Source organism: Meles meles, chromosome 10 (genome assembly GCF_922984935.1).
Source record: "Meles meles chromosome 10, mMelMel3.1 paternal haplotype, whole genome shotgun sequence".
NCBI lineage: Eukaryota > Metazoa > Chordata > Mammalia > Carnivora > Mustelidae > Meles > Meles meles.
Window position 1 is genome coordinate 22,849,984 of NC_060075.1, and position 14,474 is coordinate 22,864,457.

At 47.5% G+C, this 14,474-nt stretch overlaps 1 protein-coding gene and 1 pseudogene across 3 annotated transcripts in view; both read right to left on the bottom strand.

Annotated features, from left to right (window-relative positions):
- Window positions 1-468: 468 nt before the first annotated feature.
- NRF1 (nuclear respiratory factor 1) overlaps window positions 469-14,474 on the bottom strand; it is a 147,764-nt gene continuing 133,758 nt past the window's right edge. For 2 of the 3 annotated variants that reach the window (XM_046021184.1, XM_046021183.1), the window contains exon 11: window positions 469-2,513. In XM_046021184.1, coding sequence (XP_045877140.1) covers window positions 2,350-2,513 — 164 coding nt within the window. In that variant the 3' untranslated portion in view covers window positions 469-2,349. The remainder of the gene's footprint in view (window positions 2,514-14,474) is intronic. The other variant, XM_046021186.1, reaches the window with a different exon arrangement.
- Window positions 9,920-10,055, bottom strand: LOC123952424 (annotated as a pseudogene).

Below are 14,474 nucleotides of genomic sequence, written 5' to 3' on the forward strand. Positions count from 1 at the left end.
ATGAAAGAAGTGAGCCGAGGAGTGAGGGTGCTAGGAAACAATTAATAGCGTGAAGCTTCTGCTTCGAGAAGGATAATCCACTGCGAGAGTGAACACCACTTTTGTGGAGGGAGCCCTGAAGGACAGCCGCCGTCGCCCAGCCTGAGTTTTAGTGTGGAATGCAATGAACCCTTAAAGAAAGAACTCCAGAACACAGTTTTCAAACCATCGTTAGAACTTTTCCAACTAGATCGCAGCCCCCCACCTGGCTCTGCACCCCCAGGACAGCCTTTTATAAAACGAATTCAGTGGCGCTGCTCTGAAGGTGGGCACTGGCCACAGGGCTCCACGACATCACGGGGCACCATTCAGACACCACCTCGGTTGAGTACGAGCACCTTTCAAAAGCAGAACAAGCCACCCCACAGGAGTTCCAAGGGGCCAAGTGCTCCTACAGAGATGAACAGTTCCACTTCCTGTTGCCACATTTTAAACTATTTATTGAATGAGGCAGTAATAGACAGAATGGAAAACAACACAGAATCCATGCTCTGCTACTTGGGTTTTGCTTTTCTTCTTCTTCTTCTTCTTCTTGGCAATTTCTCAAACTATTAGGAGGTTATTTCACCACAAAGGAACACGGACTTTAAAGCCCCTGAACAGCTTCACAATGACGATAAAAAATAATAATTAAAAAAATAACAAGTTGTAGAACTAGGACTGTTCATATGTAAATTTCCCTTCCCTCCCCCTATTACGTACAGAAAAAAACATACAAAGAACATTAGATAGTTTCATATAAAACAAGCAAATACAAGAATCTGAAACTTTTCTCAAAGGCTGAGCAAGATGTGAAGGATCTTTTAATGTCGCATTAAAAAAAACACATTAAATACACTATCACACGTGGGGGCCCGGGAGGAAGGGAAGAGTTGTCCCTGTACTCAAGGAGCAGAGATTTGGCCTGTCGAGAAGTCAGGTGAAATTAGCCACTGGAGACTCAGGGCTTGCAGCTGAGAAATCACAGAATTTAACAGTTACTGAGAACACCCAGACCAGTCCACACCTGCGAGGAGGCAGCTGCGGGGGCCTGGCCCAGCGGGCCGCACCTGGGAAAACTGCAGCGTCCCTTCTGAGACAGGACCTGCCTCAGGGCTGCTGGAAACACCCAGGTCCCTTTCTCTTCCAAGGCCCCGAAGGATGAAGAGCAACTTTCCTCGACATGGGGGCTCCTGTCACGTCCGGTCTCCTCTGTTAAGCTACAGAAAGTTACTGGAAAGGAAAAAAATTGCTCCCATTGGTGTGCCCTGGTTTTTGAAGATTTTTCTCTCCCTCCTTCCTTTCCCCTTCCAACCCCTCCCCTCCCCCTCGCACTCTCTCCCCTCCGAGCACACGCCCACAAGCACCCTTAACGCGCACGCGCTCCTCAAACCCTTAATACTTCTGCTGCCTTCAGTTCATACACATGACCAATTCAGGACTGACCTTAAAACCAAAGCAACATTTTAATAGTCATGAGATCAAGAAGGCTTCCTGGGAAGGAGAGGAGATGGGAGGCTGGAGAAATCCCTCTTGTCCCTGCCTGGAGCTTTAAGGACATTCACCTGCCTGTGGCAAGGTCAGCACCTGGGCCAGCCCAAGGAGCATCTCAGCTGCCAGGCCATGAGGCCCTTGGACCTTGCAAACACAATTTCTGGACCCCACCCCATTCTGGAACCTCCTTCCTCAGGTGAGTCCAGCAGGGAGAGTTATGGGTGGCCACTGGGAGGCAGCTTTGGTGAAGGGCATGGTCACCTCCGCCTGAGTTTGTCAGTAGCTCAACGCATGACCCTGGTATGAACAAAAACCGGGTGACTGTGTCTGGCCACGTACCCTACACCCACTAAACTGGGTGAATTATTTTTTTCCACAGCTCACCTTGATTTCATACAGATAATTCCATGCGGGTTTCATATACATATATATATATATGTATATATATACATATACATACATACATACATACATATACTTTATATATATGTAAATGTGTATATCCATATGTACACATATACATATATTCACACTCACACATACACACACGTAAGTATACACACATGTTTCTGCAGAAAGAAGTCCTGCCACATTTGGCTTTTTTCGGGATGGTGAAATTGACAACACAGTATCTTATTCCACCAATCCCAGAAAATCAAGAGTGGTGCTTTAAAAAATGCAATTCCAAAACCCACTGCCTTTCTTCCTTTTTAAAAAAAAGGTTAACAAAACTTTTCTTCCGAAGTCGAGAGACTTAATTCCATTTGATTGCACCTCTGCAAACGTGTAAAAAATTTTGAAGTAGACTAGAAAACGATGCCATGGTACGGCTGCATGTCACTGTTCCAACGTCACCACCTCCACAGCCTGGCCGTCCATGGTGACTGTGCTGTCCGATATCCGGGTGGTAACAGGGGCCATGGCCACCTGCACCGGCCCATTGCCCTGGGCGAGGCTGGTTACCACAGTCTGGTACATGCTCACGGGGATCTGGACCAGTCCTGGGGAGACAAAGGGGAGACTGTTGGTGGGGATCGAGCTCAGTTTCCCAGATGCTGCCTGGACAGGGCAACCAGCCCCAGCCCTTCAGGGTACCGCTGTCAGCCTCACGTAATCGCCCACCACTGTCCAAGCACAAATATATCCCTCCTCTTACCCACTGTCATTCTTTTTTTTTTTTTTAAGATATTATTTATTTGACAGACAAAGATCTCAAGTAGGTGGAGAGGCAGGCAGAGAGAGAGAGAGAGGAGGAAGCAGGCTCCCCACGGAGCAGAGAGCCCGAAGCGGAGCTTGATCCCAGGACCCTGAGATCATGACCTGAGCTGAAGGCAGAGGTTTAACCCACTGAGCCATCCAGGCGCCCCACCCACTGTCATTCTTAAAAACGGACTGTCAGGAAAGAAAATACGAAGAAACTGTGGAAATGGGACCCAGAGCAGGGCCTCCCCAACTTGCCGGGAGATGAGCCTGCCGGCCTCTAATTTTAGGAAGCAAGGCTGGTCAGGTGTGAACCCTCCTCCCCAGCCCAGTCCTCCCGACTGCCTCCTTCCACAGGGAAAGGCCGCCATTAATTTTCTTTGATGTTCTGCTACTGACTTCTTCAGTCTTCTGCCTGCCTATGCTCAAGTTCCTCTCAGCTTGAAAAACGTCTCTCTCAATCCTGTCCTGTTTTCTTGACCACTGCCTCTCCCTTCAGTGTTTGCTTATTTAAAAAAGGGGTGAGGGGACTCCTGGGTGGCTCGGTCAGTCAAGCATCCGACTCCTGATTTCGGTTCAGGTCATGATCTCAGTCAGGGTCATGAGACTGAGCCCCACGTCGGGTGCGAAGTGTTCACACTGGACATGGAGCCTGCTTAAGATTCTCACTCTCTCCCTCTGCCCTCCCACCACTCTCAAAAAAAAAAAAAAAAAAAAAAGCCTAGGGCATTGTTTTCTTGAAGTTAGATTCACAGACCAGTAAAATTTGAAAATACATTTTGGGGTCAACTTAAAAAGACCCAACTGTTTCCTAATATCACTATTATTTCACAGTAGAAAGGATGGTTTAACACAAAGGGAGGAAGAAACACACAATCTCAGAAAAGGGCAGTCCTTCCTAAGAAAGAAAAGTTGATTATTCTATATGACATACTAAAGAAAAAATAGGATTTGCATTAAATGAGGCAGAATAAATGCCTATTATCAAGCTCCACTTCCTCTTAAAACTGAAATTGTAATTTAGTGGGAAGAAGGATATAAATGAGGGATATCAACAGGTTTTTGGAAGATGTAAAGTGGTTCTGACTTATCAGAGAAATGGAAGTAGCAAGTCCTGCTCCCACGGAGGGCGCTGGACATAGGCCTCACTACGCAGAAACTGACGAGGCTGAAAACAAAGAATTGGTTGAGCCTGTGTATTCAACTGTACTGCACCAATCCCAACACCCAGAAACCCTGCCCTTTCTTGACAGGACATCTGAAGTTCGTCCACTGTTCCGAGAAGCTGACCTGGAGAGGCTGGAAAAGACCCCAGTGATACCTATTGGGTGGGGGAATGGGGGGGAAGACACTGAAAACTCCAGCCTGCTGTGCACTTACCCTGGGGCCTACAGATGGCCCAGCTGTGGCCCGTGCTCTGACACAACGTTGCAGACGACGGTGGGGGTGGGAGAAGAAAGTGAAAGCCCCAGAACCCTGACATCCTCAGAGAAGAGATTTGTATCATAAAAATGAGATGCTTTTCTTAAAAAGGAATATGAGAAAAACTTTAAAGTAAAAAATCTAATAATGCAATACAATCCAATGAAAGCAGAAGATAAAAGTCATGGAAATTTCTGAGAGTAGGATTCAAAGATGGAAGAAGGAGAGAAGAGTATCAGATGGAAGGGGTCCAACTGCTGATCAAACAGAATTCCAGAGACAGTAAAAACAAAAACAAAAACAAAAACCCCAGAAGGTAGGGAATTGTCACACACATTGTTAGACAGATGCCAGGGTACAAGATGAGAGAAGATCAAGACACTAACACACATCTTTGCGAAATTTCAGAGCACTGGGGATAAAACAAAGATCCTGAAAGAGTCCAGAAAGGGGAAAAAAAAAAAGCCGTGTACAATGAACTGGGAGTTGGAATATTGTGGAACTTCTCAAAAGCAAGCCTGGAAGCTGGGAGCAGTTTCCTTCAAGAAGGCATCAAAGCAGATGCCTTCGAGTGTCTGAGAAGTGCTTTCCGGCTAGCACTGTCCCTAGCCCGTGAAATGACACCCCTCCCAACTGAGCGTGGCGGCAGAAGAAAGGCATCTTCAGACCTGGATGGGGTGGGAAAACTGGACACCCGCGCTCGCTTTCTCGGGGAGTGCTGAAGGGTGAGCTCCACAGCAAGAGGGAAAACCACGAAAGAGGCAGCGTGGGAATCAAGGAGACCGAGAGCCCACGGGAAGAGCAGTGGGGCGGGCTGAGGGTCCCCGGACCAGAATTCTGCAGCAGGTCTGAGGGCACAGAGAGGGGACACTGGCACAACCACCCGGGGACAAGTACTGAGAGGGGTTTTCCAGAAGCGGCAGAAGCAGTGACTATGATCTAAAACACAGAAGGGAAAAAGCAAATAGTAACAGTGATAATATACTTGTCTTAGCAGTGGACAGTTTTTAATGTAAGTTATAATAATATAAACATACAAGTGGGTTATCAAGAAACTGCAATAATGTCACCACTCAAGAAATAACAATTTAAGACTTTCAGAGCAGTAAAGATACACACCAGAAAGAGCAAGCAGAAAGTGTTGCCTCTAGGGTATAATCTTTTTTTAAAAAAGGCCCTTTAGTCCTCTTTGACATTGAAAGCCATATATCACTTTGTGGAAAATAAAAATTCATTTTAAAAAGATGTTTTATCAGAATATTTTCTAATGCAAACAAACAAGAACCAAAGAAGAAAATGCTCTTTTACAAAAAAGCAGGTTCTCTTGTCCCTTGTGTTGGAGGCTGGCCCCACCCCTGCCCCGGGCAATATGGACAGCAGCCTCCCCTGGGTGCTGGGTGCTGGGTGCTGAGGGAACACGGGCACAGGTGTTCATCCACTGGCAGGGCCAGCAAACCCGTGTGGCTACGCCTTCCTGTTTGACAGAGGGCTATTTCAGGGCCAGGCGTGGCTCTGGTTCACGTTGTTTCCCATAGCGTGAGGTACAAGATGTGCCAGAAGGACAGCAGGCCAAGGGAGTCTCTTCCTGGCCTCAGCACTGTGAGCCCGGGCCCTGGTCCCCGGCCTATAAACCCCAGGCAAGGCCTCAGTGTGTGTGAGGACCACACAACCCTGTCCACCACCCCAGCGTATTCGCAGTCACCTTCGCTTTCGTCCTCTCTTCTGGTCACCAGAGGCGAGGCAAAACTCATGAAACCACGCAGAAGGCCCCCCACAGAGCCCGGACACCTGTGTCCTCCTGCAAAGAAGCCACACGCTGGCAAACGGCAACTAAACTAGAAGCAAAGCTCCCAACTTGGGGAACAAGGTGCACCCCTGATAAACACAGGGACCGCTGTGAGCAAGGAGACCTCCTCACGGTGAACCACCGTCCTGGGCTAGGGGGCTGCGGGGGAGGGTGTGGGTAGAGATGTAAAGAATTGTCTAGTTTCATCTCTGGTTAATGATATGTTCTCGTTTCCTATGATGCGGAGTCACGTCCGACACTGTTGTTACAAGTTTTGATATCATGGGAGATTTGCTGCAGGATAAAATGAAGGGGCAAATGCAGAAATATCTATTGGCTGCCACTGCTTAACCAGAACAATCTTCTGAACAAACTGATCCTGTTGCCTTCTTTTACAAGTCTTCAGTGGCCCACGGGGTATCAGATCCAAATCTCCTTGCAGGATTTAAACACCCATGTCAGCCCCTGTCATTCAGGTCAGCCTAGTGACCGCAAATCGCCACCTGCTTTACACTCCAATCAGGTGAAGGACCTGGCCGAGTCCCCGTGACCTGCGCACGACCACGACTTCTGCCTGGAATGATGGGCCGGGACTCGTTCCTTGAATGGGCTCCTAGTCTTCCTCCCACAGTCACAGTCAGTGGCAGCCCCTCCTTCCTTGACCTTAGTCTCTCTTCTCTGGGGGTCCCGAGCACTCTGCCCTGGCCTCCATGGAGGCAGTGGTTGTGGCCACCAACACTGTTGTGCCTGTTTTGTCCTCAGGAGGACTGTCAAGTCCTTGAGGGATGGAGTCTCCACCTTTGAGTCCTCAGCAATCAGCGGGGGCTCGATAAATGGTTTCTGCACTCATGGATGAAACCTGCCTTCTGAGGTTGCACAGCTGTCCCTCCTAGAGACAGGGTGATTGAGGTGGCCCAGTCTTAGGGTGACAGGACAGTTTCAGAGCAGGAACTCCCAGTCCAGAGAACGGTCGAGTAAAAAGGACTACACTCAGGACTTATCCAAAGAAAACCACTTTAAAAAAAAAAAAAGATTTTATTTATTTATTTGACAGAGATCACAAGTAGGCAGAGAGGCAGGCAGAGAGGGAGAGAGGAAGAAGCTGGCTCCCCGCCGAGCAGAGAGCCCGATGTGGGACTAGATCCCAGGACCCTGGGATCATGACCTGAGCCGAAGGCAGAGGCTTTAACCCACTGAGCCACCCAGGCGCCCCCAAAGAAAACCACTTTTAAAGATTTCATCTTCTGGGGGTGCATGGGTGGCTCAGTCAGTTAAGCCTCTGCTCAGGTCATGATCCCAGGGTCCTGGGATAGAGCCCCACAACGGGCTCCCTGCTCAGCGGGGGGCTGCTTCTCCCTCTGCCTGCAGCTCCCCCTGTTTGTGTCTCTCTCTCTGTCAAATAAAGAAATAAAATCTTAAAAAAAAAGATCTCATCTTCTGTATTTCACCTCAGGATCAGGGATGGAATAAGTCTGGCCTCTAAAACTGGGCGATGAAGTGACTGCCTACACAAAGCTGTCCCGAGGGTGAAGGCTGACAGCAACTGCATCTCTGAAAAACTTTATGGAGGGCAAAATTCCATGTACCAGGTCATTTCATAACCCCAAATGCCTCGAAATCCCAATGCCATTGTTTTCTACACGTGGTTTCAGTCTATTTCCACCTTAAATCAGCGCATTACCATCCTACTGTGGGGATTTTAGAATTTCGGAATCTCTCTCTCACACACACACACTGCCATTTTGGCATGGGATTAGATTAAATCGTCTCAGCAGCTCTGACCCAGTGGCCTTCCCTTCCGCGGAGGGGTTGGGGGAGGGGCGGGAGGCCACTAAGCCCGTGCACTAAGTCAGCTGCTGCCCTTGAACGAGAGATGATTAAACGCTGAGGTACAGTAATCAGGCTGGGATTGTCCCTGCATCTGCTCAGCCCGGCCCTGATTAGCCCCAATCTAGAAGGCGTATGTTACTCTTAGTTTGTATTCTGGGTCATTTCGATTGATTAAGCAACAGGAAGCCCTTCACATTCTACGTTAAAGGTTGGATGCTCTTTTTTGTTTTTCTGAGAGACCCTGTACAGTCCTAGCAGTAAGTCTCCTGGCTTTGTGCAGCACTTTTCAAAGCCCTCTTAGACCCACTGCATCTCATCCGGTTTTTGCTCAGACCCTAGAGAGCAGGCAGGGCAGGTGGTCCTCCCTGTCACAAATGATAGGCAAGTTCCTCTGGCAGAACCATGGACTTATCCTAAAGGCACATAATACAAAGTCCTGAAGATTTAAAATACCCCAGTCTCTAGGACCCCAGTATTTCAAAGCCATTAAGAAACCTTAGCATTCATTCAGTTTAGTAAATCCCTTTCTTTTTATTTAAACTCAAAAGTAAACAGATAAAAAGTTTATATATATAAAAAAAGTGAACACGGAGCAAGAGAGACTGTGTGGTCTTTGCCCCAAGATGACTGAATTGTGGCAAAGCCATGCATCCAGGCTCTCGATCGGGGAGTCTTTCCATGGACCCAACCGCCCTGGCCGGGGAACAACAGGCCAGCGGGGACCTGGAAAGTGGAGGACTACTCTCTTTGGGCTCATTTCTGCCTCTCCTCTCAGGCCTCCAAGAAAGGTTTATGGAACTGGCCAAACTGGGAAGAGGCCAAAGGTGCCTCAGGAGCCACAGGTCCCAGCACAAGGATTTCCTTGTCGGACAGCAGTCAGACGAAAATCGCTGGAGGAACCGCTGGCTCCGGGACCCCATTTCCCTGTAAAAGACGAGACCTGACCCTGCTCATTTCTCTCCCGCCTGGGTATCACATACTCGAAACACATGGTCAAACACACTCTTCCCAGTGTTCCCCCAGGGCAGAAAGCAGCAATTACATCCCTCCAGTTGCTTAGGCTGAAAACTTTGCAGTCATCTTTGACTTCACAGGCCAAGTATCAGCAAATTCTGTCAACTTCCCCTTTACATATAAACCTGGAATTCAGCCACTTCTTTTTGCTGCCTCCCTGGACAAAAATCCTATCATCTCTTGTCAGGACTACATTTAAAAAAAAATTATTTTATTTTTTTATTTTAGTGAGAGAGAGAGAGGCATGTGTGCGTCGGACAGGGGCAGAGGTAGAGGAGAAGGTTAAGCAGACCCCATGCCCAGCACGGAGCCTCAGCACAGAGCCTGACGTGGGGCTCGACCCCACAACCCTGAGATCGTGACCTGAGGTGAAATCATGAGTCAGACGCTCAACCGACTACTGAACCATTCAGGTGCCCCGCCAGGACTATGTTTTATCTTCCTTCGTAATCTCCCAGCTTCAGCCCTTGTTCCACTGTAGCCAGAGGGATCTTCTCAAACCTCCACATGACACGATGGGTATCAGGACAGCCTCAGAGGAGGCTGGCTCTGATACAGCTCACACGCTTCCTAGCCAGCACCCTTCAAAGGCCTCCTTTCAAGTCAGATGACCTTCTCCGGGAGGACAGGCAGGGAGATCGACCTCGGAGGCGGCCAGCCTTCTACTCAGAGTGCTCCAAGGAGACCCCCACACAAGGTCCGTTCTTCGAGGGACCTGCTCATCTCACCAGGGCTATCATTTCACACAAGGTGATCGTCTGTGTCTTACGTTTCCCCCTTCCAGGAGAATCTCGATTTTAACAGAGATCTCATTTTGAAAAATAGGTAACACACAGAGGGCAGAGTAAAAAAGGTATGAAAAGGGTAGAGAGTTGAAAAAAGTCAGTCTCCCTCCCAGAGGTAGCCACTGTAGCCAGTTTCTTGGCTGGCCTGTAGTCCAGCTGAAACTGTGCATTTGGAAATGTGTGTATGTGTGTCTGTGTATCTTGAACAATGCTTTGTTCAAATGGGGAAGATACACAGACACACATATACTCTTTTGCCCCTCGCTTTCTCGGGATCTTTACTTATAAATATGAAGAGAGTGGTTTTATTTTATTTTTTTAGTGGCTGCCAAGAATTCCATTTGTATGAAGGTGCTTTATGTTTTTTTCATGTCAGCTGGGTCACGTGCAGCCGTTGTAACAAGGTTTGAGGGACGCACGTGGCGCTGAACAGCGTGAGCCCCCACCATCATGAGCCCCCACCATCATGAGCCCCCCACCATCATGCTTACGAACTACAGAAGGATCTGGAGGTGCTTGATTGTGATTAACCAGCACTTGAACGACACACACCTTGGCTCTCTGATCTTTTGCTGTTGTGCCAAATGTACTGCATTTCTCAAAATGCAAGGATGAATACCAAAGAGGTGACGTCTTAAGAGGAGACTTAAACTTTACAATTTCCTGGGTGCAGTAATGGGGGGACTCTGAACTGATCTGCTCAGCCCAATTCCTTTCAAGATTCAAAATAATCTACCTCTAGTGGCTGGATTTAAGATTAAGGCATGACAGGGGAATATACTTTTGGACAGATATTTGTCTTCAAGCCCCTTAAATCGTAATACATGGGTGGCAGATAAGGCCATCACCTCATAAGCCTGGTCTTGTCTTCTAATATAAGTGACCATGTGCTCATGTTAAGGGGCTTGGCCTTGTCTTCTGCAGAACAGGAGGCCATGAGGTTTATAGTGGTCTGTCTCTGATGGTGGCACCAGGGGAGGCTTTGTGGTAGACCATGGGCGCCAATGAGAGTAACTCTAAAGGTCAGGGTCACAGCCTTGCACACTCTGAATTTATCATTCATGAGCTGATCTACTCTATTTCTGACCTCTCCCGAGGTAATGAGTTTCATCGCTTACCTACTGTATAATGGAACACACATACATGTGGATGTGTGGATGTGCGTATATGCAATTTATTTACTTAGGGGAATTCATGTACTTTCCTCAAGACTAACTCTTGTAGGGGCGCCTAGGTGGCTCAGTCGTTAAGCGTCTGCCTTCGGCTCAGGTCATGATCCCCGAGTCCTGGGATCGAGTCCCATATTGAGCTCCCTGCTTGGAGGGAAGCCTGCTTCTCCCTCTCCCACTCCCCCTGCTTGTGTTCCCACTCTCACTGTGTCTCTATCAAATAAATAAGTAAAATCTTAAAAAAAAAAAAAGATTAACTCTTTTAGCACTCTGTGATTTGATGAATACATCTGTATATCAGAGTTAGCTAAATCTTCTTGAAATATCGTTTGGCAATGGCCATCCCATCCCACCAAAAAACCCACAAAACAAAATAAAACAAAACAAACCCCCAATTTTTGATGGCTGTCTACTACGGGAAATGTAAAGCCCAAATAGCTACTGGTCTGAAAGATTACAGCAGCCTTTCCCACACTCTCTATCCTCTCTTCATTACAACCATGCCTGTCTCCTTAGTGTACCCTCACTGCCACATACCGGTCACTGGACGACCCCTCTGTCTAGGGGCATGCCCTCCCAATGTGAGTCCTGTTCTTCTAACAACTTCCACATCAACCGTCATTTCCTGGAGTCACCCCAGATAGAATAGCCCACCAGGTTTTTTCCTTCCTGGGATTTTACTCCCTCCACCATTTGGCACCAGCTGTGTGCTAACCCGTTTCCAAGTAGTTAGTGCTGTCCTCTGTATAATCCGCTTGCTTAGATTCTGGAGGGACTGTGTCTTTAAATACTGAGCAGCCTAAACATAGTAGATGCTTAATAATTAAATAGGACTATAGATCGTGTTCCTCGTCATTTTCAGAAACTTGGTCACATTCCTATGAGCCTTGGCCTCCACAAATTTGGGACTTTTCACTCGGCTCCCCGGGGCAGTGGGATTTTCACAAGACTCTTAAGCAGCGCAGCGGTACACTATAAGGTAGTCCGGGCGCATTGTGTGTGAGGGTAAAATAGGCTGTCTCATTTCCATGAAAGGCTTGCTGGTCAGAGACCACACGTGACTCCTGGCTCTGCCACTGAACGGCTTGTGAACCTCGCTTTCCTCAAATGTAGAACGGTGGCTGCGAATCTCACAGGGCTGCAGGGGGCTAGACGCGCTGACTTAGGCGAAGTCTGGCACTGTGCCTGGCACAGAGTCGGTGTACCATAAATGTCAGCTCCTTTTCAAAGATGACTCTGAATGAGAGGTTTGATGAAGTCTGGTGGGGTCACAGGCGTCTGACTGAAGCTCTCAGGAAAGAGAAATGAAAGCAGTGATAGCACAGATCTTCTTTCTGCAGCGATCTGTGCCTGCCAGGAAGCACATCATTCGCCAAAGGCCTTCAAAGATGTAAAGATTAGAGATAAAAGCCCTGAAATCAGGGCAGATGGACAGGCGGGCGGCTTCCTGTCTGAAACGCAGCGACGGGCAGAACTGGCACTGTGGCCGCACGAAGCCATCTATGGACTAGCCGCCAACTCACTGTGCGGGCAAATAAATAACCCAGGCGCAACAACTGATCAATGGTCGGAATGTTACATATGCGGTCAGGGGCAGGAGGATATGATGTCATCACTCTGATAAATTTCTCAGCCCCTCCAGATAATACCGACATAGGCGCAAGCGTAGCAGGGCACAGAGTTACCGGCCTGGCCACAGTCACCCAGAATCAGACTGCCCTGCCCCCACCCCACCCCGCGACAAGATAGAGCAGGACAGACGGCCTCAGGAAGAATGGGCCTTTCATTTGCCCTCACAGTCTGGGAAACCTTTGGGAATTGTTGTTTGCTGAAACCCAATCTTTCAGCCCAAAGGCCTTCCAAGTTGGTCATGGAATATCTTGGGCTGGGGGGAAAATATTGATGGTTGTGAGAGAAAAAGAGCTAAACAAAGAAATTTATCAAATAAGTACAACATATGGTGAGAGAGAAAGAATTTTTTAAAAAGATATATTGACTTATTTTAGAGAGGGAGGTAGTGTGTGCTGTGGGGAGGGCCCAGGGAGAGGTAGTACCAAGCAGACTCCGCACCTGAGCTCGGAGCCCGACACGGAGATCAATCCCATGACCCTGAGACCACAACCAAGAGTCTGATGCCCAACCGACTGCATCACCCAGGTGCCTGAAGAGAAAGAATCCTTAAACCCAAAGTAAAAATTTACAGTATAACGCCTTCTGTAGTTAATGGATGTGAAAGCTAGCTACAGGTATCAGCAAAAATGCTAGCTTAAATGGGGAACCAGAAGGCTGTACCTGGAAAGGATAGGAATTAATAAGCCATGAATTATATTACCTAAGTAAGTTCTGCAGTTTTTAAAGGGCCATCAAGCATTATCTTCAGTTTTTCAAGGGGTGACAGGCAGGAGTCCTTTAAAGACAGAAGTCCTTTGAAGTCTTATTTGCAGACTTGAAAAAGAATTTACACCAGTGACTGATGTCTAAGGCAAGCCACTATTATATGAAGAAAAATAGGCATTAGGTATGTACTGGTATAGAGATGGGAGAAAGTGAAAGGAAATCGGGGAAAGAAGCTAGTTGAGTTGGTGAGTGGCAGATAAAGAGGTCGAGAATAACAAATGAGGACCAGATAGATGGGAAGAGGACAGTCGCAGGGCAAAAAGGGGAAGGTCATGAAAAGAATGTCAATATCAAATGAAAAGGTGATCCAGGGAACCTTCCTGATACTAAGACATGGAGGAAACAGAGAAAAAGTATTTCTCTCCCAGTCTTTCTGTTTCTGTTATTTTAGCTGCTTCTGGGACATTTAATCTTTCTTTTCCGTGTTTTCTAAGTCCATGGCTTTTGGGTGCATTTGAGGGATTTATGGATTAAAATATGTATTACACCTGATGTACTGAGTATTCTCATGAAGCTGATAGCAGCCTTACAGGTATCTTGGTGTAAGAAGCACTTCTTGGCATACAAGTTTTTCTCCCTTCTGGCTAGACAATGTCACCCCTCGCTTGGAAAAAACCACTTTCTGTGATAACTTTCATAGCAGAAATTCTTTCCTTTGCCTGATTTTTCAGACCACCAGGAAATTCCTCTTGCCCTCATCCCATAAGCTAAATGTTAAAAATAAATTCACTTTTACTTTATTAGTAAGTATATTTCAAAACATTTTGGAGGTACAATTTTAGTTTCCTTTTGAAACTACTGGAGTGTCCAGGAACACTAATGAAGTCAGGGTTTTGCACTCTTTTAAAAAAAATTTTATTTATTTATTTGACAGACAGAAATCACAAGTAGGCAGAGAGGGAGGGAGAAGGGGGAGGCAGGCTCCCCACTGAGCAGAGAGCCCGACGCGGGGCTCGATCCCAGGACCCCGAGATCACAACCCGAGCCGAAGGCAGAGGCTTAACTCACTGAGCCACCCAGGCGCCCCAGGGTTTTATACTTTTGAACCACTGTGGGGTACTAACCTGTAGGCTGAACTCCCAATGTAGGGCAGAACAAGCTGACTTCATTTCATTGATCTGCCCAATAGGACTTTAAACTGAAAATGGCAGGGGACGAAAGTGTTCAACTAAAGTTTGTGGGACATATGCATGCTCAGGAGGACATCTGACCTGACTATAAGGAGAAGGACAGGAGCTGCCTAGTAAAATCCAGAAGAAATCCCTGGGAAGAAGGGGGACACTCAAGGTCCCCAGAGTCTGTGCACCAGTGGACAGGGTATGAGCAATATGTAAAGTGTCGATTTTTTTTTTTTTTTTT